This window comes from Quercus robur, chromosome 4 (genome assembly GCF_932294415.1).
Source record: "Quercus robur chromosome 4, dhQueRobu3.1, whole genome shotgun sequence".
NCBI classification, from domain to species: Eukaryota; Viridiplantae; Streptophyta; class Magnoliopsida; order Fagales; family Fagaceae; genus Quercus; species Quercus robur.
Window position 1 is genome coordinate 68,486,926 of NC_065537.1, and position 23,399 is coordinate 68,510,324.

A 23,399-nucleotide genomic window follows, 5' to 3' on the forward strand; every position below is an offset into this window, starting at 1 on the left:
TTTTATATAGACAAAGTTTGACTATAAAATTAATTGCAACTTTAGGCTTCAACTTCCTATAAAACGTTAACATGTGTGCAATGTACATAACAGGTGTTGAATAAGGACACTAGCTTCTTAGAGGAAGTTGGAGTATATGGCTGCAAAACTTTGTACTTTCAATATAGGAAGACTAAAAAGATTGAATAAACATTTCATGCCATAAAGCAAAAGTATTGAACTTTCGGGACGTTTGATTGCTTCCATGAAAGAATTAATTCCTCAAAGAAAAGAAGGTTATCACATTAACCTCTGTTAGTTCCACTTGCTATACTTATCCAAAAATAAATAAATAAATTATACTTGCCTTTGCTTAGGATTATACATCTACATAGAAGGCCTAAAGAAATCTTTATTTTTTCTTGAAATATAATAAGTAAATTATACTCTTATAATAATATTTGATCATAGAGGATGTTGTATGGATTGAAGATTCCCCTCCCCCAGCTGTGGAGGCTCTGTACTTGGACTCAACTTCTATTTAATGAAATATGACTCTTCAAAAAAAAAAAAAAAAAATTTGATCATGTTTGTATCAAATTACTTGTAACCCAGTATGGAAAACTTTATACTCCTTCAATTCACCATTTTTTTTTATAAAAATTTTATTTATTTTTTGTGTTTTTTGTATTTGTTTTTATATACTAACAATCCTGGGCTACATAGCCCCTTCCAAATCGCTATCCTTTCCTTTCATTAGTAAACCAATATTCCATTATTATAAAGAAGTTTCTCAAAAAAAATTCCATTATTGTTAAGAAGAAACACATGATATAAAAAATGGTGAATGCAATAAAAATACCTATAAGAGGGTGCAACATGTCTGTGGTATTACTTGGTATGTTCTCCAATCTTAAGAACCACAAAAATGGAGGAGAGTGGTATGGAATAAAATCAAGCCACCCTATGAAGAAAAGAACCTCGAACCACTCACGCCATCCGTGAAGGAAGGAACAATTGACAAAGTTGTTTGGTGATACCTTTTGTGGAGAAGTATGCATGGCTTTGTAATATTATTTGCTTTCACCTGAAGAACTAATGTTCTTTGCGCAAAGCATCATTAGAAGACAACTACAAGGAAAGTATTTAACAAGATAAACCCTTAAGGCTTATAAATATTGATGTTGATATTCTAAGCTGGACACAACAACAACCTGCCTCTCATCACTTTCATCATCCCACAAACACATATAGTATTCCTGAAAGAAAGACAAAAAAAATGGCTGAAGGAGCTCTCTTCGACCTTGCCAAGAAAGTCCTTGAAGTGGTGGGTTCCTTAGCTCTCCAAGAGATCAAGTTGGCCCATGGTGTCAAAGCTGAGCTTGAAAATTTAAAGAGCACAGTTTCCACAATCAAAGATGTACTTCTTGATGCTGAAAAGAAGGCTGGTGATAGTGTTGCGGTCAAATGTTGGCTCGAAAAGCTTAAAGATGTCCTCCATGATGCAGATGACGTGCTGGATGATTTCTCCACTGAAGCTTTGCAACACAAAATGATGGCTGGAAATAAGATGACTAAGGAGGTACGCATTTTCTTTTCAAGTTCAAACCAGCTTGCTTTTAGTCTTAAGATGGGTCATAGAATAAAGGCAACTAGGAAGAGACTAGATGTCATTAAAAATGAAATGATGAAGTTCTCCTTTATAAAAGGCTCCATCGAGCCACAAGTCAAGAATAGGGATAGGGAAACTTATTCTTTTGTACTTCAAGAAGAAGTAATTGGGAGAGAGGATGATAAACAAGAAATTATAAAATTTCTTTTGCATACCAATGTTGAAGATAATGTTTCAATTATTCCAATAGTTGGAATTGGAGGCCTAGGGAAAACTACACTAGCTCAACTCATTTACAATGATGAAAATGTCAAAACACATTTTGAGCCGAAGTTGTGGATTTGTGTATCTGATAACTTTGATGTAAAACAAATTGTTAAACAAATTTTAGAATCTTTAAAATTAAAAGAAGAGAGCCATGAAGAAAACCTTGACAATTTACAAAACCACCTTCGAGAAAAACTTAATGGAAAAAAATACTTCCTTGTCCTGGACGATGTCTGGAATGAGGACAGAGATAAATGGCTCCTCTTGAAAAATTTATTAGTAGGTGGTGCAAGCGGAAGTAGGATACTGATAACCACACGTTCCGAAAATGTAGCAAAGATAACTGCCACAAATTCGTGGTATTCTCTAAAAGGTCTACCTAGAGAAAAGGCTTGGAGTTTGTTTGTAAAAATGGCATTTGAACACGGTCAAGAACCAACAAAAAAATTCTCAGAAATAGGAAATAAGATTGTTGAAAAGTGTGATGGATTACCTCTCGCTATAAGAACAATAGGAAGCCTATTGTATCTCAAAACTTCTGAGATTGAGTGGCAATCATTCTTAGATAATGAACTCTTAAAAATAGGTCAACAAGAAAATAAGATCTCATCAACTCTTAAGTTGAGTTATGATCATCTTCCACCACACTTGAAGCAATGTTTTGCTTATTGTCGATTGTTTCCAAAAGATGATAGGATTGACGTATACACACTTATTAATCTTTGGGCAGCACAAGGATTTATTGTTTTAGTAGGTCCAAAGCAGCGTTTTGAGGATGTTGGTAAAAAATATTTTACGGAATTACTTTGGAGGTCATTTTTCCAAGATGTAGAAAATGATAAATGGGGCAATATAAAATCGTGTAAAATGCACGATCTCATGCATGATCTTGCAAGTCTTGTGTCTGGAACGGAAAGTGCCGTATTAAATTCAAGTGGGGAAAATGATATTGAAAAAGTTCGTCATGTATCATTTAATTTTATGGATTCACCAATGCAATTTTCGACCCCCATGCCTGATGGAAGGAAGATACACACAGTTCTAGTATTTCATTTATGGTGGAATTTGAATAATTTAAATTGTGATGCATTAATTTCAAATTGTAAGTATCTACGTGCATTGGATTTGAGTAATCTACGACTACTTGTAGTGCCACGTTCAATTGGGAAATTGAAGCATTTAAGATACCTTAATCTTTCTGGAAATGGAATTGAAATTCTCCCTGATTCCATTACTAAGATGCTGAATTTGCAAACACTGATACTACGAGGTTGTGAATTGCTTAGAGAATTACCCAAGGGCATTAAAAAGTTGGTCAATCTCAGGTTTCTAGATGTTACAGGTTGCAGCCGCAAATTGACTAATATGCCCCTTGAAATCGAACACCTTACTTGTCTTGAGACGATACTACCAGCGGTTGTTGTGAGAAAGGAAGGTTCTGGGGCTAGCTGTAGTGGTTTGTATAAGAAAAAGGGGGCCAAGTCCAATGGTGGGCCAAGTCAATTAAAGGAACTACACAACTTGGGAGGGAAATTAATAATTGAAAATCTGGGATATGGAAAGGATGACGTGTCGGAATATAAAGATGCAAATTTAAAGGAGAAACATCACCTTCAACATCTGGAATTACATGCTTATCAAAAAAAACATCTGGAATTACATTGGGGTTGGTCGGATGGAGAATGCGAATGTGATGAAATACTGGAAGAGCTCCAGCCACATCCAAATCTTAAAGCGTTGGAATTGGTGAATTATATGGGTGTGAGAATTCCAAGTTGGGTCTCTTCTCTCACTAATCTTCTTCATTTTGTATTATATGAAAATAGGAGATTGCAGCACCTCCCACCGTTAAATCAACTCCCTTTTCTCAAGGTCGTCTCTCTTTATGAAATGGAAGCACTTGAATACATTTCAGATGAAGACAGTGTTAGTAACGTGTTGGGTGCTTCCTCTTCTTCTTCTTCTTCAAAAACACCATTCTTCCCATCCTTATCTTCTCTTACATTATATGATTGCCCAAAACTGAAGGGATGGTGGAGGAATTCAGATGATGATGATAATGAGCCACACCATCTCTTACTTCCATCATTTCCTCCTTCTCTTTCGGAATTATATATTTCCGAATGCCCTAACCTGACTTCCATGCCCCCGTTTCCATATTTGAAAGAAAGTCTGTCCTTGTGGAGCTGTAGCTGGAAGGTAATGGAGCAGACAATGAAAATGAAAATGAAAATGGGAGCAGCAACCACATCAACCTACTTTCCTCTCTCTCAATTACAGCAATTACACTTACGTCAGATGAATGATTTCGAATCTCTTCCAGAGGAGTGGCTTCGGAACCTCGTTTCTCTCCGGGAACTCTCTATACAATGGTGCGATGGATTGGTTTCTCTCCCTTGGATAGGCATCCTCACATCACTACAAACCCTTGAAATTTGGGGATGTCACAATCTGACGTCACTTCCTCAAGAGATTCGCAATCTCACCTCTTTAAAAGAGTTGAGAATTTCGCATTGTCCCCTCTTAGGGCAAAGATGTAAGAGGCAAATAGGTGAAGATTGGCCCTTCATTGCCCATGTCCCAACCGTACTAGTGGATTGGCAGAACCAGCAAGAAGAAACAATTTCTTCAGGTATGCATCTCATCTATCTATCTTTTAATCCCAAATTAAAAATCAACCTTTTAAAACTATTCAACTTCTTTTTTTTATGCTGAACTGAACCAGTTTAAAACTCTCTTTCCTTCTTTTCCCTATTTTTCCTTTTTCCTGTCTATAAAGTGTTAATTAGACACACGATTTCTTCACAAAGTTATTTGAACAAGAAAAATTAGGATAATGTAATCCATCCTTTTTTATTTTTTGTTTTCTTTTAATTCTAATGATTTATGTCTTTGTACCTAAGAGCATGTTGATAATATGATGTGTATGGTTGCTTCTTAATTATTGCAGAATCTGGGTCAGATTCAGTTTGTTAACAATTCGAGAGGAGGACTTAATCTATCAATTACCATTGCAGGAATTAGCTTATTTTGCAGGTATCTTGTTGGTTCACCCTCTTTTATTTATTTTATTCTTTTTTGGGGGTCTATATATCTACTAGGATTATTTTAAGATTCTCATTTGAACTATTGATCTATAGAAAAATAACTAATGGTTTAGTTACTATTTTTGATGGGATAATTGCTTAATGCATTCTTTCTTTTCTCAGAATTTTTTTATTTTAGAGACTTTGTTTTAGTCAAAAGCAGAACAACTACAGATGTAGACATTCACAATTCTAGAGATAATATTTTTTTTGGTTTCCTAGTGATTTTTGGGCTCTTGCTCTACCTCACTTACAGCCTTTCTTTCATCTTGAAGTATTTCAAAACAAAAAATTCAAACCTTTTTTTTAAAAAAAAATTCTTCCTGCTCATTGTTGTCCTGCAACCTGCCAGAAACGGAAAAGTTCTAATTTTTTAATGCATAGTTGCACACTTCATGTGCTTTATTTTTTGGTTCTTGTGCTAAAACAGAGGGTTCATAACGATTCCATCATGTGTGTAAATAATACTGCGATATCCAAGTACTAGAGAATGGGTCTAATTAGTCATGTACAATTCATGGATAGATTGGATTGATTATTTTTTATTACTGCCAATAAAAATTTTAAATTTCTAATTAATTTTTTTATTACTTGAATGCTAACTAAGACTTGAAGACCCCTCATTTTGCTTACTTTCCCCCCCATTTTTTGAATAATAGGTTATTTTGTCAATTTCTCTGCCTCCTAAAGTCGTAGTCCTTTCTGCATTTGGTTGTGAAGTCCTTGTAATCTTGAGGCAGCAGCACATCTGTTCATTTTTAATCAGTGGGGACCAAATACAGTCCCACAAAAATGAGTAGGAGAGAATATTGGATAGAAGTTGGAATCTGATGGCATCTTTAACTACTTCAGGTATTTGACTTTTAATGAAGAAATCTTGTTTTGATATATCTTGGAGAACTTATCAGGCATTGGACTTTTCAGTTTTCATGCAGAACTTAAAATTCAGACCTTTTACTAAACTTTCAGGCCTTGCAATTGTGTAACACGTCCCAGAATTGCAAGTGGATTGTCAGAATCTGCCAAAAACAATTTCTTCAGTAGGCATCTATCTTTTAATTCCAATTTTTCATGGACAATCATATGCAGATGCCCTTCTTCTTGATGCCTTTTGAGGTTTGTCATATTTTGGAGAACTTCTTAGTCATTTGACTTCTTATGCAGAACCAACTTAGGCAAAGAACAAGCTTGGGTGCCAAATTCAGACACTATTCAAAAACTGCAATTGTGCAACAGGTCAAGAACTTGGTGGTAATCATTTGTTTCCCTTTTTTCCCATCAAAACTTTAATAAGATGCACGATTTCTTCAAACTTGTTCTATCATTTGTTCTTTTATTCTAATGATTTATGTATTTTCCTCTAAACTTGTGTTAATGAAATGACATATATGGTTGCTTGTTCATAATTGCAGAATCATAGCAAATTTCTTAGAACTTTGAAGGGAGGACTTGACCAGGCAACTAACACTGCAGGAATTAGCTTACTAAACCGGTATTTTGGTAGTTAATTTTTTTTTTTTTTTTTTGGGTTATAAAGGTTTCCAACATATATCTACTAAATGCTTTTCATGAGATGATTAAACCAAAATACTCCTCACATGTTTGTGTGTATACTTGCTTTAAAAAGCCAAAAAGGAACAAGAGAATGACTAAATGAGCCTAATGTATTCATACATGCACTAGTTCAAAGATAGTTTGAATTGAATTTTTATCTGTTAATAGAATATAATTACAAATTATGTTTTAACTACTTCAAGTATCTTGCTTTTTATGCTCAACTGAAAACCAATTTTTTTGTTCTTATTCATTATGCTTTTTGAGGTTTTGATATTTTGAAGAATTTCTCAATCATCTGACTTCTCACGCAGAACAAATTAAGGACAAACCTGGCTTACCTTTTTCAAAACTTTATGCCCCAGAAATTATGCCAAGTACAGTCTTGGACTCAATGGTAATCATCTTTTTTTGTTTTTTTAATAAATCCCTTTACTTTTTTTTAACATCAAAACTTTAATTAGATTCTTGATTTCTTTAAATTATTAGGATAATAAAAAGGGATAATTGTAAATTCTTCCATTTGTTCTATTATTTTAATGATTTATATCATTGTATCTAAGCTTGTGTCGATGAAATGACATATATGGTTGCTTAATAATTGCAGAATCGTAGCAGCTTTGGTAGAATTTTGAAGGGAGGAACATGACCAAGCAACAATAACTCAATGGGGAATCAGCTTACTATAAAGGTATTTTGGCAGTTACTTTTCTTTTTCTTTTTCTTTTTTTTTTGGGGGGGGGGGGGGAGGGGGTGTTAATATATATATATATTTTTGAGAACAATATTTGTTTGATTCCTCACATGTTGGTGTGAAAACTGACTTTTTAAAGTCAGAAGAGCACAAGAATGACTGATCAAGTATAATTTTTTGTACATGCGCAAATTTGAAGGAAGATTGGATTGAATTTTTATCTGTTACTCAATTAAATATTACTAATTAAGGTTTTTCATCTTGCTTGTATTCCAATTAAGACTTGAGGATAACACCATTTTTCTTTTCATTTCTTTTTAGTTGGTATTTTGTCTATTTCACTACCTCCTAAAGCATGGCCTTTGCTTCTTAACTTTTGGTTGTGCAGTCTCTGTTCAAACAATGGGCAACATGATGCATGTTCTTTTTTATAATCATTGGAAAGTAGAGGGGGCAAGCAGTGTAATGGATGGATAGAGTGTATGGAGTTTTTAGGCCAAAGAGAGGTAGGAGGAAGGATGGCTGAGCTGTGATGGGTAAGAGAGGCAATTTGATTAAATGTCCCAGACTGGAAGGTATTGGAGCAGACAATGAAAATGAGAGCAACCACATCAACCTACTTTCCTCTCTTTCAATTAGAGGATTTAGAATAATATCAGATTAATGATTTAAAATCACTTCTAGAGGAGAGGCTGCAGAACCTCATTTCTCTCCGGGAACTCTATATAAAAAGGAAAGATGGACTGGGTTCTCTCCCTTGGATAGGCATCCTCACATCACTACTAAGTCTTAACATTTGGGAATGTCCCAAACTAATGTCACTTCCTCAAGGGATTCACAATCTCACCTCTTTACAAGAACTAGGAATTGATAATTGTCCCAATCTGACGTCACTTCCTCGAGGGAGTCGCAATCTCACCTTTAAAAAAGTTGGAAATTCTTGATTGTCCCCTCTTACGGCAAAGATGTGAGAGGCAAACAGGTGAAGATTGGCCATCATAGCTCATGTCCCATATGTGCATGTGGATGGTCTGATCAACCAAGAAGAAACAATTTCTTTAGGTATGCATCTATCTATCTTTTCATCCCAAATTAAAAACCAACCACTGGTTTTTGAGGGTTTTGATATTTTGGACTACTTCTAAAACTATTCAACTTCTTTCTTATGCAGAACTAAACCATTTTAAAACTCTCTTTTCTTCTTTTTCTTTTTCCTATCTATAAAATGTTAATTAGACACTTGATTTCTTCACAAAGTTATTTGAACAAGAAAGATTAGGATAATGTCATCCTTCCCTTCATACATACATACATATATATATACACGTATGTATGTTAAAATTTTAATTATTTGTATCTTTGTACATAAGACCATAATATGGTGTGTATGGTTGCTTCTTAATAATTGCAGAATCAGAATCAGAGTCAAAGTCAGTTTGTTAACGCTTAGAGAGGACATAATCTAGGTCTACCATTGCAGGAATTAGCTTATTTTGCAGGTATTTCGTTGGTTGATTCTCTTTTGTTCATTTAAAAGTCTGTCTTTTGTTCTTCGATTCTTTGGTTTCTTAAATTCTCTCTTTTGTTGAGGAAGTAACATGTTTTATTTTAATGAGGTGATTAAATGAAAAATTTTTGTTTGCTTCCTCACATGTCGAATTGTTAATGTAAGACTGACTTTGAAGTCAAAGAAGAATGAGAGAATGACTGAATGAGTCTAATTTGTTCATTCATGCACAAATTCAAATGTAGATTGGATTGAATTTTATATGTTACTCGATTAAAATTTACCAATGAAGGTTTTCCTTTTTGTTTGAATCCCAATTAAGATTAGAGGATATTGTTACTTTACCCATTTTTATATAATAGGTTGTTACGCTTAAAACAACACCCAGGTTTTAGAACTTTTCGTTTTTCCAGTGGTTGGTAATTTGACACTTTCTCTCTCTTCTAAAGCCGTGGCCCTTGGTTTTGAATTTGGCCGTGGAGTCCTATGTGAACATGAGGCAGCAAACATGAGTATAGGAGGGAAAGAGTTGAATCTGATGGTGTCTTTAACTACTTAAGGTATTTTTTTTTTTTTTTATGAAGAACCGAACACCAATTTTCTTGTTCTTGTTTCTTCTTCTTCATCTTTGCATTTTCAGTTTTGATATTTTGAAGCTTCTCAATCAATTGATATCTCACGCAGAACAAATTAAGGCAACAACTAACCTGGCGCAAAATTTGGACTCTATTCAAAACTTTCTGGCCCTGAAATTGTGCAACAAGTCATGGACTCAATGGTTATCATCTATTTGCTTTATATTATTTGGGAAATTTCTTTCTGTTTTGTTTCCCTTTTGTATGTGCAAAGGACTGTTGCTACTTATATGATCTCATCACATAAACGGAGAAGAAAGGATAACGTCTATATCATTGTACGTAAAACTTCTTTGATGTCATGAGGTGATGTTCTTTGTTTCATTTCTGACAATTGTAGAAATGGAGAAAATCTTTTGACACTTTAAGGGAGTATCTACCCTGCCAACTAAGACTGCAGGAATTAACTTATTATAATGTATTCAGTTTGGTCAAGTTTTTTCCTTTATATTATAAGCTTTTGACATGTTCTTGTATTTGCTAAATATTGATTTACACATAGTCATTTGGGTAATTATTAATGGTAACTAACTAATGACTTATGTAGTTTATGCGGTGAGATAATAAGGCTGAATAATATCTTCTTTTCCCAAATGTTTTTGGAGAATTTGTTTTTTATCAAAAGCATAAAATGAGATTGAGTCCAATAGGTTTATTTAGTCTAGCGTGCCTATACATGCTCACAAATCCTACGGTATATGTAACAAAACAATTCTCCATCATTCCATTTCTTATCTCTTTATTTGAAAAAATATAAAATTTCCAATTATATTCTGGATATGTTCTAAAATTCCAGATAAAACCTTGGTAATCTGTCAACTTTGTTGCTTTTTTTTTTTTCCTACTTTTATAAGCGAAGTCACTTTAAAAACTTTTTTTCCTAGTGGTTTAATCTTTTGGATCTTGTGGCACCTGCCACTGCTACAGCCTCTACCTCATCTCCAAATATATCAAGGTAAAATATTCTTATCATTTTTATTGTGCCTTAGCTTCCTATTGTTGTCCTCCCAAAAAAAGAAGTTCTTTCTTTGGTAAATTCAATAATTGTTATTGTTGTTCTTGTGCTGAAAATGTTTTATTTTTGCAGATACTTCATAACTTCCATTATTGTATGAATGAAAACTGAGCATCCAATTACCTTGTTATTCCAGGTATGCTTTCAGATTTTTTTTTTGGGTGTGTTCCCTGTTATATATTTATGTTTAAATTTTTCTCCAAAATTTCAAACAGAATGGTAGAATATCCTCTTTTTTCTTACTTCTTTACCTACTATTTTATGATGGTTTATTAATGCTGAAAACTTGAACTCAAAAACTTGTATTCACATGCACTAGAATCCTGTTCGTCTAGTCTAGGAAGATTTCAAGCTGAAAGAGAAATAACACAAAGAAAGAACAAAAAGGGGCAGAAAAGTATCATCAAGTGTATTAGAAAAAATCGATTTTCCACTAAGAACACAATTAATTGGAGTTGTGCTAATGATAGGAGTGTCTGTTTCATGTTACAGTTTCAGTTTTCTAATAATATTCCCTCTTTTGCAGTTGGGATGAAGGTCACTTCAACAATTTCTTTGAAGTAAGTGCAAATTGTGAAGTTGATCCTATCTTTGTGTACTATAGAGAGTAAAGAAAAGGGAGAATTTTGGTTGAATTCCACTTTGAGGAGTACGTTGTCTTTCACCTGAATTCTCCTGTTACATTTTGTTGTTGTAAGTTATAATCTTGGAATTTTCCTTATACAAATATTGCTGCTTGGTGAAGTTATTAATCAAGGAAGAATTGGTGATTGAAGCTTTGTCCTATTGTATTCTATTTAGAAGCAAGTTTTGAGAAGCCTTCAGAAAAGGCAAATTTGAGTTCAAATAAAAGCTGGTATGCAACTTTACATATTTCTCACAACAATTGAAGTTAAATCCAACTAATTCTTGCCACTTTAAGTGTGAATGTATGCCTTCCAAATCTTGTCGATAGTTCACTCCTTTTACCTCTTGCCAGTTTCAGTTTCAGCTCCCAATGTTACACTCATCCTTTGCCCATATGTTTGCTGGAGTTCTCTTGGATTTTTTTTTGGTCCAACTTAATTCGGTAAGCTTAGTCATTTATTACTTCAAGGTTTTTTGTTGGTTTATTCTTCTTTTTTTCTTCTTGTGAAGACTGTTGTATTATATTTTGTAGGTAAGATACTTGGAGCCTCTGTTCTCATTTTGCAGACTAATTGTTTCAATGTTGGATAGCTGTTCTTTTGGGTTATTAGAGTGCAAAATAGAGGTAGCTATAAAATTTTAAGTAAATGATACAAGTATGCTGTTATTGATTAGTATTTAATATGATATTTTAACCATTGTTTCCTCTGTAGATGGCGGTTCCATTGAGCACACAACTTGTCTCAGCTCCTTTTCCATGAGAGGTGAGCCTACATGTTTCTTTTTTTGTAAAATTGACAGTTCCTTGTTTCCTTTCATTGTGGGGTGAAAGTTGTTTGCATGCATGATCATATCTCTAGCTATTTGATGAAAACAAAATGTTTCTCTAACTCCCTTATTCTTTGTCAGGGATATCAGCCATTATATGGTTGTGAAGTTAACCATTGGAGGGTCATCAAAAGGGGATTGTTCAACATTAATAGAGAGCAAATTTTGTATTAAGTCTAGAATTTGATCTATTACAAGGAAGATGGTTAAGATCGCTCATGATAATGTGGATTGGTCATTTGTCCTTCTTTGGAAAAGTATTAGTCATCTTCAACAGTAGCGCCAGAGAATGAGAACAGTTGAACAGATTCATTCATTTCATTAGGAATGCTGATTTTGCAATTCTCAACTTGTTTAATGTTGCTGTTGGTTAGACTATCAAATATTTCATTTCTTTTTCAAATTGTATGATTTGGGTGGCCAGCTTTGTTCTGCACTTTCGTGTGAACCAGTTTATCGGGCTGTTCTTTGCTACCTGGATTTGATTATAGCTAGGCTGCTCTCCATAGTCCATACTTGTATGTCAATTTATGTTTTGTATTATTATTTTTATATGGTGAAGGAATATTCCAGAAAGAATTTTTTTTTTTTTTTTTTTTTAATAATAAAAATTCAGATTTATACAATGTGTTGTATCATGTATGACTCTAGTTTTACATATGTATTAACACATTCGCTGTAAATGAGACTATTATACGTCTGAAAGTGATACCTTATTGTAGCAATCCTTGTTTCAACTTTTTTTTTTAAAGGATTTTTATGAAATTTTTTAAAAGAGAATTTAATAGTATATTAGCATTAAGAAAAAGTTTAAAAAAAAAAAAATGGAAATAGGCACTTTTGGACGGTAGGAATAATGGTGACAAAACATGTAAATTTTATGGACTGAATTATAAAAATGAATGATGAGAATATCAATTGAGCAATTAAAAAAATGTTATTTGTATTTTAGCCTAAATTTTTTTGTTGTGTACTATTTTCTTTTTTAACCTATATTATTTAATGATACCAAACTTAAGAAAATGATGACTTGAAATTTGTACATTTCCATTTGAAAGATAATGTATTAAATACCAATCTTCTAAAAAGTTGGATTTTTCAAATAAGGCCAATAGTATAGGGCAGATAGCAATATGTACTAAAGATTAGGTATTTTTCAACTTGGATATTTTTTTTTTTTCTGAGAATCACGTGTTAAGAATATATGCTTCCACATAAGTGATACATTTTTTAGGACATGTTTTTTATATAGCACACTTTTAAGTATACTAATAAAACATTATGCCCTTGTCTACACAAGTGCAATTATAATCCTAATACTAAATTTCTCTTAAGAATTATATAAGAAGTTTGCTTACTTTTTAAAAAAGTGCGTGCATGATCTACCATCTGTTTTTTGTTGTTGTTTAATAATAAAAATTGGGATTTATACTTTATGTAACACAAATACATTATGAACTTCTTTGCTCTAAATGAGACTCTATTCCAGTAATGCTTGTTTCAACTTATTTTTATTTATATAGTCTTTTAGATAAATATAGTTTTTTAATTTTTATTTATATTTTCTAGATATATAGTGAGCATTTGGATCGTGTTTGCAGATCCACGTTCACGTTTTTTGTCTTCTTTTTTTTTTTTTTTTTCTTCTCCCAGTGCATGAATAGTAAAATCACATGATTTACTGAGTAGGAGACAAAATTTACTGTTTATGCACTGTTCACATACTGTTTACGGGTCCTACGACACTATTCATATATTAAAAATTTATTTTGTTACCGTGTTTGCAGTTTTTAGTTTTCAGTTTCAGCCTATAGTTGTACTTTTACACAACTTTTCTCCTAGTGTCAGCATCAACAGAACCGTGTGCCACCACCAACCATTCAAAGACAAACTACAAGATTTTGGATTAGAAGATAAATGTGTGTGTGGCTACTCTAAGCTCATCTAATACTCCTGTAAGAAAAACAATGGCTGAAGGAGCTTTGTTCCACCTTGCAGAAAAAGTCCTTGAACTGCTGCGTTCCTTAACTCTCCAAGAGGTCAAACTGGCCTCTAGTGTCAAAACAGAGATTGAAAAACTAACAAACACTGTTACCACAATCCAAGCAGTGATTCTAGATGCAGAAAAGCAGAGTTCTCAAGACCATCAGATCAAAGATTGGCTCAGAAAGCTTAAGGATGTTCTCCATGATGCAGATGACTTGCTGGATGATTTCTCCACTGATGTTTTGCGACAGAAAGTGATGACAAAGAAGGTACGCATTTTCTGTTCAAGTTCTAACCGGCTTACTTTTAGTCCTAAGATGGGTCATGAAATAAAAGCAATTAGGGAGAGACTAAATGCCATTGCAAAAGATAAGGAGGATTTTCATTTTAGTCAAAGCTTCGTTGAGCCACAAGTCATGAATAGGGAAAGGGGAGCTTATTCTTTTGTATTTGAAGAAGTTGTTGGAAGAGAGAATGATAAGGAAGTGATTATAGAACGTCTTTTTAATGATAGTGTTGTAGAGAATATTTCTATCATTCCAATAGTTGGCATTGGAGGATTGGGGAAGACAACCTTAGCTCAGCTAGTATATAATGATGAAAATGTGGACAAAAATTTTGAGCTAAAGCTTTGGATTTGTATCTCTGATATCTTTGATGTAAAACGAATTGTTAAAGAAAGTTTAGAACAATTGACAAAGAGGAAGCATGAAGGAAGCTTTGAGATCTTGGAAAAACAGTTTCGAGAAGGATTTAATGGAAAAAAATACTTGCTTGTCCTGGACAATTTGTGGATTGAGGATAAAAAGAAATGGCTTCTCTTGAGAAATTTGCTAATGGTTGGTGCAAGGGGAAGTAGGATAATCGTGACCACACGCTCAAAAAGGGTAGCATGGATAATAGGGTCAATTTCATGGTATGCTCTAAAAGGCCTACCTATAGAAAAGAGTTGGAGCTTGTTTGTAAAAATGGCATTTGAACAAGGCCAACTGCTAGAACACCAAGCCTTTATAAGCATAGGAAAAGAGATTGTAAAAAAGTGTGGTGGGGTACCTCTCATCGTAAGGACGATAGCAAGCTTGCTACGTTCCAAACCTTCAGAAAATGAATGGCAATCCTTCAAAAACTATGAACTCTCAAAAATAACAAAACAAGAAGAATATGATATTTCATTAACACTTAAGTTGAGTTATGATCATCTACCATCACACTTAAAGCAATGCTTTGCTTATTGTAAATTGTTTCCAAAAGATTCCAAAATTGATGTAAAAACACTTATTCATCTTTGGGCAGCGCAAGGTTTTATTAAGTTATCAAATTCAAAGCAACGTATTGAGGATGTTGGCAAAGAGTATTTTATGGTATTACTTTGGAGGTCTTTTTTTCAGGATGTAATAAAAGATGAATTGGGCAATATAGTATTTTGCAAAATGCACGATCTCATGCATGATCTAGCAAATCTTGTGGCTGGGGCAAAAAGTACCATGTTAACTTTAAGTGAGGAAAATATTGATGAAAAACTTCGTCATGTATCATTTGATCTTAGGTATTCATTGAGGCAATTCCCAATCCCCATGGTTAAAGGAATGAAAATACGAACAATTCTTGGAGCTAGTGTAGGGCAAGAGTTGGGTAAATTAACTTGTGATGCACTCATTTCAAATCTCAATTATTTACGCACATTAGATTTGAGTAAATTAAAGCTATGTGTAGTGCCAAATTCAATTGGAGAATTAAAGCATTTACGATATCTTGATCTTTCTGAAAATGAAGATATTGAATTTCTCCCTAATTCCATTACTAAACTGTTGAATTTGCAAACATTAAAACTCAAGTATTGTAAGTCGCTTAGAGAATTACCGAGGGAAATTAAAAATTTTGTCAATCTCAGGCATCTAGATATTTTTGAATGTCAAAGATTGACTCATATGCCCCTTGGACTTGAACTTTGTACTTCTCTTGAGATACTACCACTTTTTGTTGTAAGCAAGGCTAAGTGTAGTGGTGGATTGAGTGAATTGAAGGAGTTAAGTAATTTGGGAGGAAGCCTAAGTATTAACAATTTGGGACATGGAAAAGATGACATGCTGGAGCTGGAATGTGAAGCTGCAAAACTGAAGGAGAAACAACAACTTCAACAATTGAAATTATGGTGGGACTCAAGGTGGGCTGAAAATAATTTAAGTTATGATGAAATGTCACTAGAAAAGCTCCAACCACATCCAAATCTTAAAGCTTTGAAGTTGTGGTTTTATATGGGTGTGATAATTCCAAGTTGGGTTTCTTCGCTCACTAATATTGTTGATTTGGAATTCTATAGAAACAGAAACTTGCAACACCTCCCACCATTAAATCAACTACCTTTTCTAAAGTCCGTCATCCTTAAGTATATGGAAGCACTTGAATACATATCAAAAGATACTATTAGTAAAGCACTTGGTTCCTCAAAAACAACATTCTTCCCATCCTTATCTTCTCTCATAATGTATGAATGCCCAAATTTGAAGGGTTGGTGGAGGAAAGTTGATGGTAATGAGCCAGGCCATCTTTTACTACCCTCATTTCCTCGTCTTTCTTTTTTAAAGATTACCGAATGCCCTCACATGTGTTCCATGCCCCTGTTTCCATATCTCAAAGAAGGGCTTGTATTAGATACAACTAGCTTGAAGGCATTTCAGCAGACAATGAATATGGGAGCAACACAGAGTCCATCAACAACAGCAACGACATCAACCTCCGCAACATTAGAAGAGGTTAACGATTTAGAATCTCTTCTAGAGGAGAAGTGTTTACGAAACCTCGTTTCTCTCCGAAAACTCTTCATTTACAACTGTAATGGACTCAGGTCTCTCCCTTGTAAAGGTATTCAACATCTCACCTCACTTCAAGAGATGGAAATCATGTACTGCAATGAGCTTGCGCTACTAAACGATGAAGATGATGGCATGCAATGGCAAGGCCTTAGGAGCCTCCGTTTTCTTCATTTAGAGAGAATTCCAAAATTTGTGTCTCTGCCAGATGGGCTTCAACATGTTACCACTCTAAAATATCTCAAAATTATTAATTGTCCTAATTTGATGGCTTTACCAGAGTGGATAGGCAACCTCACATCACTAACAAAACTTGAAATTGACAAATGTCCGGAATTAGCATCACTACCTCAAGGGATTCACAAGCTCACTGTCTTACAAGAGATAATAATTACTGAATGTCCCCTCTTACAACAAAGATGCCAGAGACAAACAGGAGAAGATTGGCCCAACATTGCTCATGTCCCATATGTGTATGTGGATAATAAAGCAACACAAAGCTTCTTAAGGTATGGATCTATCTTTTAACCCCAAAATTTGAACCCTATTCAAAACTGCAATCGTGGGTCAAGAACTCAGTGGTAAATCATTTAAAATATATATATATATATATATAATTTCTTTGCTTTTTTATCCATCAAAACTTTAATTAGATACATGATTACTAGAAGAAAAAGAATATTTAAATTCATTCATTTATAAAAGTTTCAAACATATTTCTGTTAAATACTTTTATTATTATTTTATGAATCTACATGTTGGTGTGAAGACTTACTTTAATAGTCAAAAAAGAAAGAGAGTGATTGAATGAGTACAATTTGTTCGTACATGCACAATTTCAAAGGTAGATTGGACTGAATTTTATAAGTCAGGTTGCTAATGCTTAAACATGACTGTAGGAACTTTTTATTTTCAAATGGTTGAATCTTTTGGACCTAGTTGCACCTTCTACTGCTGCAGCCTCTACCTCATCTCCAAATACATCAGAGGTAAAATATTCTATGATTTTATTGTGCTTAGCTTCATATATATTGTTTTCTGGCCAAAAAGAAAAGTTCCATGTTCTTTCTTTGGCAAACACAACGACAAAAAATTTGTTCTTGTGCTGAAATATTCCATTTTATGGTGGATGCTTCATAACTTCCATTGTGTGCGGTCTCTGATGCTTCATTTTTTATGTGGCTGGTTCTTAACATTTGGTTGTGCGGTCTCTACGAAAATTGGGCAACAATGCAGAGGGAGCCAGCACACACTGAGTATGGAGGATTGTGTGATGGTGGATGAAGTGTATAAAGTTTTTAGGCCAAAGAGAAGCAGTTTGATTAAATGTCCCAAAAGTGGAGTAATTTGCTGCAAAGTGATGCAGAGGTAAAAGAAAATTCTGGCCATTTTATTATTCTTATCATTTTTGTGCTAATTGCCAAAAGATTATGTAGGAACCAATATCAACAATCTTCCTATAATCATTTAGATAGTGAATTAAATACAATATGTCTCTCATGAATCTATTTCTGATGGACATAAGACAAAACAGATTCTTGTTCTTCAATTGTTTTCCTTGTTGTTAGACTATTGCATTGTATGGAAGATACTTAGAGCCTCTGTTCTTTTGCAGACCAATTGTTTTAATTTTGGACAACCATTATTTGAGTAAAACGAAACCATTTAGCGGATATTGATTAGTACATAATATGATTTTTAAAGTATTTTTTCCTCTAAGATGATGACGGTTCCATTAAGCACACAACATGTCTCTTTGTGTTAAAATGAACAGTTCTCTACATTTTTAAATATTTAGTATTTGTATATTGGACTCTCTTTTTATTTTATTATTATTATTATTACAAAACCCATTGTTTCCATTCATGACCATATACGTAGATATTTGAAGATAACATGTTTCTCTAACTCATTTCTTATTCTTTGTCAGGGATAAAAGCCATAATATGGCTGTGAAGTTCACCATTGGATGGCCATCAAAAGGAAATTATACAACATTAAGTATACATAGAGCAATTATTTTGTATTAAACATTAAGTATACATATATCGCAAATTTTCTATTAAGTCTAATTTTGAACTATTACAAAGAATATCACATAATGATGTGGATTGGTCATCCCCTTCCAAGCACACGCGTTCTTGTGTGTGGGGTCCACACTTCCAACTAGAGCTTGGTTTTGATACTATCTGTAATGACTCAAGAAAAAACGCTAGCCACATCTACGCTATACCTTAAAAGGATTGGTCATAATTGAAGCTCTATGTAGTTGTTAATAAAACCTAGTTCAACCTAGTATATGTCCGATGTGAGACTCATCACACAACCTATCTGTGGGAGGACTTTCGTCTCGACCCCCAATCAGGTATTGTTCACTTTGGAATAGGCAAGGATCAACCCACGTCCCACCCGCACAAATTTGCTCAATCCCACATTGAGGAGAGACGCCCCCCACCCATGCCTTATAAGCCTTTGGCCTAAGGATGAGTGTACCACTACAGTACACCCTTCCTTAGGCCAAAGCCTTATAAGGCAAAGGTGGGAGGCGTCTCTCCCCGACGTGGGATTGAGCAAATTCGTGCAGATGAGACGTAAGTCGATCCTTGCTCATCCAAAAGCGAACAATACATGATTGGGGGCCGAGACGAAAGTCCTCTCACACTATCAAATTGGGGCATCACATTGGGTGTTTTCTATACAAGTCAATATTTTGTGTTATTTTTTTTGTGGTGAGGGAATTCTCTAGAAATAAATTCTATCAATATGTTTAAAGGTTCAAAACCTATAAAATTAAAGGGAAAAATGTTGAAAAAAGAATAAAAAAGCAACAGTTTTAATTGGAAAAAGGAAAAAAAAACATTATTAATGCCTTTCAAAAGAGATAAAAAGATTTTATTAATCTTCATGAATATTTGTATATAAATAATAAAATATAAGGATAATTACATAATAGTATAATACATTTCAAACAATAATATTATTTTCAAATTAAACTCTAAAATTTAGGTGCATATATCATATATGCATATAATACAGTTTTAAAAATATTACAATTTGATCATTTTGTTAAGTATTTACCAAATTATCATAATTTACTTGTTTCAAAAATTGGGAAAGGGGCTATGCTTATACAGGAAACCAGACAATGTGACTAAACTATAAAACTCTTGATAGTATTTTATTGTATGATTTTAACAAAATCGAAATATTAGGTTCAATTGTGTAAATTGTAATAATTTATTTATTAATGAGCTTATATAGTTAAATGAAACCTAATTATTTATTAGGCATGACAAAATTATCCCAAACTAATGACTTAACCCAACCTAAGATGACCCTTTTGGGTTAGGTTGGTTTTAGAGCTATTATGGGTTGGGTTAGGTAAAAAAAAAAAAAAAAAATCAAGCCAATGAGGTTGGTTTGTGTTGAAAAATGCCCAACCCTGAAGCCATACACATTCCTACTAATTCCATCAAACAAATGTGTTCTTTGTGTGTGTGTATACATATATAGTTGAAAAGGGTAGTAAATGTTTTTTGTTTTAGCTTATTTTATAGATATATTTACAATTTTCTAATGAGAAAATGATGATGGTGACAAACGATTTGGGGGAAGGATGAAACTTATAAACACAAATCAATCTTAGAGGATATAATTTGTAATTTAGTTTAAAATTTTATGTATCACTAACTTAATAGATCCATTAAATACAACCAGCAAACCCATTTCCAATTCACTGACGTGTCAAATATATAATCATTAGTCATTCTCAGAATATAGGTGCAAATCACCTTCTTGAAAATTATAACATGATGTTTTTTCATTAAATTATTTAAAACCTTTGAATTATTAAAAACCAGTGACAAAACTTTAATATATATATATATATATATATATTTTATGGGAAAAACTTTAATAGTTTAGTATCTATAAGACTATAACAGCATTCTCAAAAAATATATATATATATATATATATAATAAAAGACTATAACATTGTTTTACTTTAAAGACTTCTCATTTTCTACGTTGGCGGCTATTAAAAAAAATACATAGTTAGCTGTTTCTTTCAATTGTCGTTTATTTAAACAAACATAGTTAGCTGCCTTTGTGGAAAGATTCAACTGCTCCAATTATCTTGTCTTAAGAACATGTATTGTTAATTTAAACATTGATGTAATTTTTCAAAGCTGGACACAACAACAACTACCATTCATCGCCTTCACTAATCCACAAACCCATCTAATATTCCTGAAAGAAAAAAAAAATGGTGTATGGAGCTTTGTTCCAACTTGCAGGAAAAGTCCTTGAACTGCTGGGTTCCATCACTCTCCCAGAGGTCAAACTGGCCTTTGGTGTTAAGATTGAGATTGAAAATCTGAAGAACACTGTCTCCACAATCCAAGCTGTGATTCTGGATGCAGAAAAGCAGAGTTCTCATAGCCATCTGATCAAAGATTGGCTCAGAAAGCTCAAAGAGGTCCTCCATGACGCAGATGACTTACTGGATTCTATCTCCACTGAAGTTTTGCGGCACAAGGTGATGAGTGGAAACAAAATGACAAAGGAGGTACGCATTTTCTTTTCAAGTTCAAACCAGTTTGCTTTTAGTCTTAAGATGGGTCACGAAATAAAGGCAATTAGGGAGAGACTAAATGTCAATGCAAAAGATAAGGATGATTTCCACTTTATTCAAAGCTCGATTGAGCCACAAATCATGAATAGGGCCATAGAAACTTATTCTTTTGTACTGGAAGATGAAATTGTTGGGAGAGAGAATGATAAGAAAGAGATTATAGAATATCTTTTCAATGACAATGTTGTAGAGAATATTTCTATCATTCCAATTTTTGGTATTGGAGGATTGGGCAAGACAACACTAGCTCAACTGGTATACAATGATGAAACTGTCAAAAAATATTTTGAGCTAAAACTTTGGATTTGTGTCTCTGATACCTTTGACGTACAACACATAGTTAAAGAAGTTTTAAAACAATTAACAAAAGAGAAGCATAAGAAAGCCTAGAGATGTTGCAAAATCAGCTTCGAGAAAAACTTAATGGAAAAAATTACTTGCTTGTCTTGGATGATTTGTGGAACGAGGAAAATAATAAATGGCTTCTCTTGAGAAATTTGCTAATGGTTGGTGCAAGAGGAAGTAGAATAATAGTGACCACACGCTCAAAAAGTGTAGCGAGGATAATAGGGGCAGTTTCATGGCATGCTCTAAGAGGCCTACCTAAAGAGAAGGCTTGGAGTTTGTTTGTAAAAATGGCATTTGAACAAGGTCAACTACCAGAGAACGAAGCCTTTATAAGTTTGGTAAAGGAGATTATGGGGAAGTGTGCTGGGTACCTCTTGCCATAAGGACTATAGCAAGCTTGCTACGCACCAAAGCTTCTGAAAATGAGTGGAGATCCTTTAAAAGTTATGAACTCTCAAAAATAACTCAAGAAGAAGAAAATGATATTTCATCAACACTTAAGTTGAGTTATGATGATCTACCTTCGTACTTAAAGCAATGCTTTGCTTATTGTAGATTGTTTCCAAAAGATTATGTGATTGATGTAGAGACATTGATTCATCTTTGGACAGTGCAGGGTTTTATTAAGCTATCAAATCGAAAGCAACATGTTAAGGATGTCGATCAAGAGTACTTTATGGAATTACTTTGGAGATCCTTTTTTCAAGATGTAAAAAAAGATGAATTGGGCAATATAGCATGTTGCAAAATGCACGATCTCATGCATGATCTTGCAACTCTTGTGGCTGGGACGGAAAGTACTATGTTAACTTCAAGTAAGGAAAATATTGGTGAAAAGGTTCGTCATGTATCATTTGATCTTGAGGATTTGTTGAGTAATCTAGAGGATTCATCAAGGGAACTTCCAATTCTCATGGTTAAAGGAATGAGAATACAAACAGTTCTTGCACTTAGTGTAGGGATAGAGTTGGGTAAGTTTACTTGTGATGCGCTCGTTTCAAATCTCAATTATTTGCGCACATTGGATTTGAGTAAATTAGATCTAAGTGTGGTGTCACATTCAATTGGGGAATTGAAACATTTAAGATATCTTGATCTTTCCAAGAATAAAGATATTGAATTTCTCCCTAATTCGAATACCAAGTTGCTAAATTTGCAGACAATAAAACTCAGTGGCTGTGACTCACTTAAAGAATTACCCAAGGGCATTAAGAAGTTGGTCAATCTCAGGCATCTAGACACTAATTGCACCAAATTGACTCATATGCCCCTTGGACTTGGACATCTTACTTCTCTTAAGATACTAACACGGTTTTTCTTGAAGAAAGGAGGTTTCAAGGCAAGCTCTTATAGTTGGTGTAAGAAAAAACAAGCTAGGTTTGGTGGTGGGCTAAGTGAATTGAAGAAGCTGAGCAATTTGGGAGGAAGCCTATGAATTGAAAAATTGGGACATGGAGAGGATGACATGCTGGAATGTAAAGCCACAAATATGAAGGAAAAACATCATCTTGAAGAGCTTCTTTTATGGTGGGAGTGGGATGATGGAGAAAGCGAATGTTATGATGAAATGTCACTAGAAGGCCTCCAACCACATCCAAATCTTAAATCGTTGTGGTTGTGCTATTATATGGGTGTGAGAATTCCAAGTTGGATCTCTTCTCTCACTAATCTTGTCCATTTGAGATTATCTAGTAATAATAGATTGCAGCACCTCCCAGCGTTAAATCAACTCCCTTTTCTCAAGTTTGTCTATATTTTAAATATGAAAGCACTTGAATACATATCAGATGAAGACATTACTAGTAACGTGTTGGGT

General features: G+C 33.8%; 3 protein-coding genes across 36 annotated transcripts; all 3 read left to right on the plus strand.

Annotated features, from left to right (window-relative positions):
- The first annotated feature begins 807 nt into the window (after positions 1-807).
- On the plus strand, positions 808-12,394 carry LOC126723486 (putative disease resistance protein RGA4). 34 transcript variants are annotated; one of them, XM_050426952.1, is made up of 16 exons: positions 808-4,490; positions 6,109-6,195; positions 6,813-6,895; positions 7,106-7,189; positions 7,581-8,254; positions 8,604-8,691; positions 9,149-9,259; positions 9,384-9,477; positions 10,219-10,289; positions 10,422-10,485; positions 10,876-10,998; positions 11,095-11,205; positions 11,329-11,418; positions 11,509-11,601; positions 11,690-11,740; positions 11,886-12,394. In XM_050426952.1, exons 1-2 carry the CDS (start codon positions 1,259-1,261, stop codon positions 6,117-6,119), a joined length of 3,243 nt encoding a protein of 1,080 aa, XP_050282909.1. In that variant the 5' UTR covers positions 808-1,258; the 3' UTR covers positions 6,120-6,195; positions 6,813-6,895; positions 7,106-7,189; positions 7,581-8,254; positions 8,604-8,691; positions 9,149-9,259; positions 9,384-9,477; positions 10,219-10,289; positions 10,422-10,485; positions 10,876-10,998; positions 11,095-11,205; positions 11,329-11,418; positions 11,509-11,601; positions 11,690-11,740; positions 11,886-12,394. The 34 variants fall into 34 exon arrangements, with proteins under 34 accessions (XP_050282909.1, XP_050282908.1, XP_050282902.1 ...); XM_050426926.1 differs by lacking the exons at positions 6,109-6,195; positions 6,813-6,895 and adding exons at positions 4,809-4,894; positions 5,604-5,796 and having other exon boundaries at positions 816-4,490; positions 9,062-9,259; XM_050426925.1 differs by lacking the exons at positions 6,109-6,195; positions 6,813-6,895 and adding exons at positions 4,809-4,894; positions 5,604-5,796 and having other exon boundaries at positions 816-4,490; positions 9,113-9,259.
- Positions 12,395-13,650: 1,256 nt separating this feature from the next.
- Positions 13,651-18,895, plus strand: LOC126723485 (putative disease resistance protein RGA3). The gene is made up of 4 exons (XM_050426915.1): positions 13,651-17,109; positions 17,500-17,589; positions 17,837-17,968; positions 18,531-18,895. Exons 1-2 carry the CDS (start codon positions 13,772-13,774, stop codon positions 17,522-17,524), a joined length of 3,363 nt encoding a protein of 1,120 aa, XP_050282872.1. The 5' UTR covers positions 13,651-13,771; the 3' UTR covers positions 17,525-17,589; positions 17,837-17,968; positions 18,531-18,895.
- Positions 18,896-21,870: 2,975 nt separating this feature from the next.
- Positions 21,871-23,018, plus strand: LOC126722457 (putative disease resistance RPP13-like protein 1). The gene is made up of 2 exons (XM_050425615.1): positions 21,871-21,950; positions 22,139-23,018. Exons 1-2 carry the CDS (start codon positions 21,871-21,873, stop codon positions 23,016-23,018), a joined length of 960 nt encoding a protein of 319 aa, XP_050281572.1.
- The last annotated feature ends 381 nt before the right edge of the window (positions 23,019-23,399 follow it).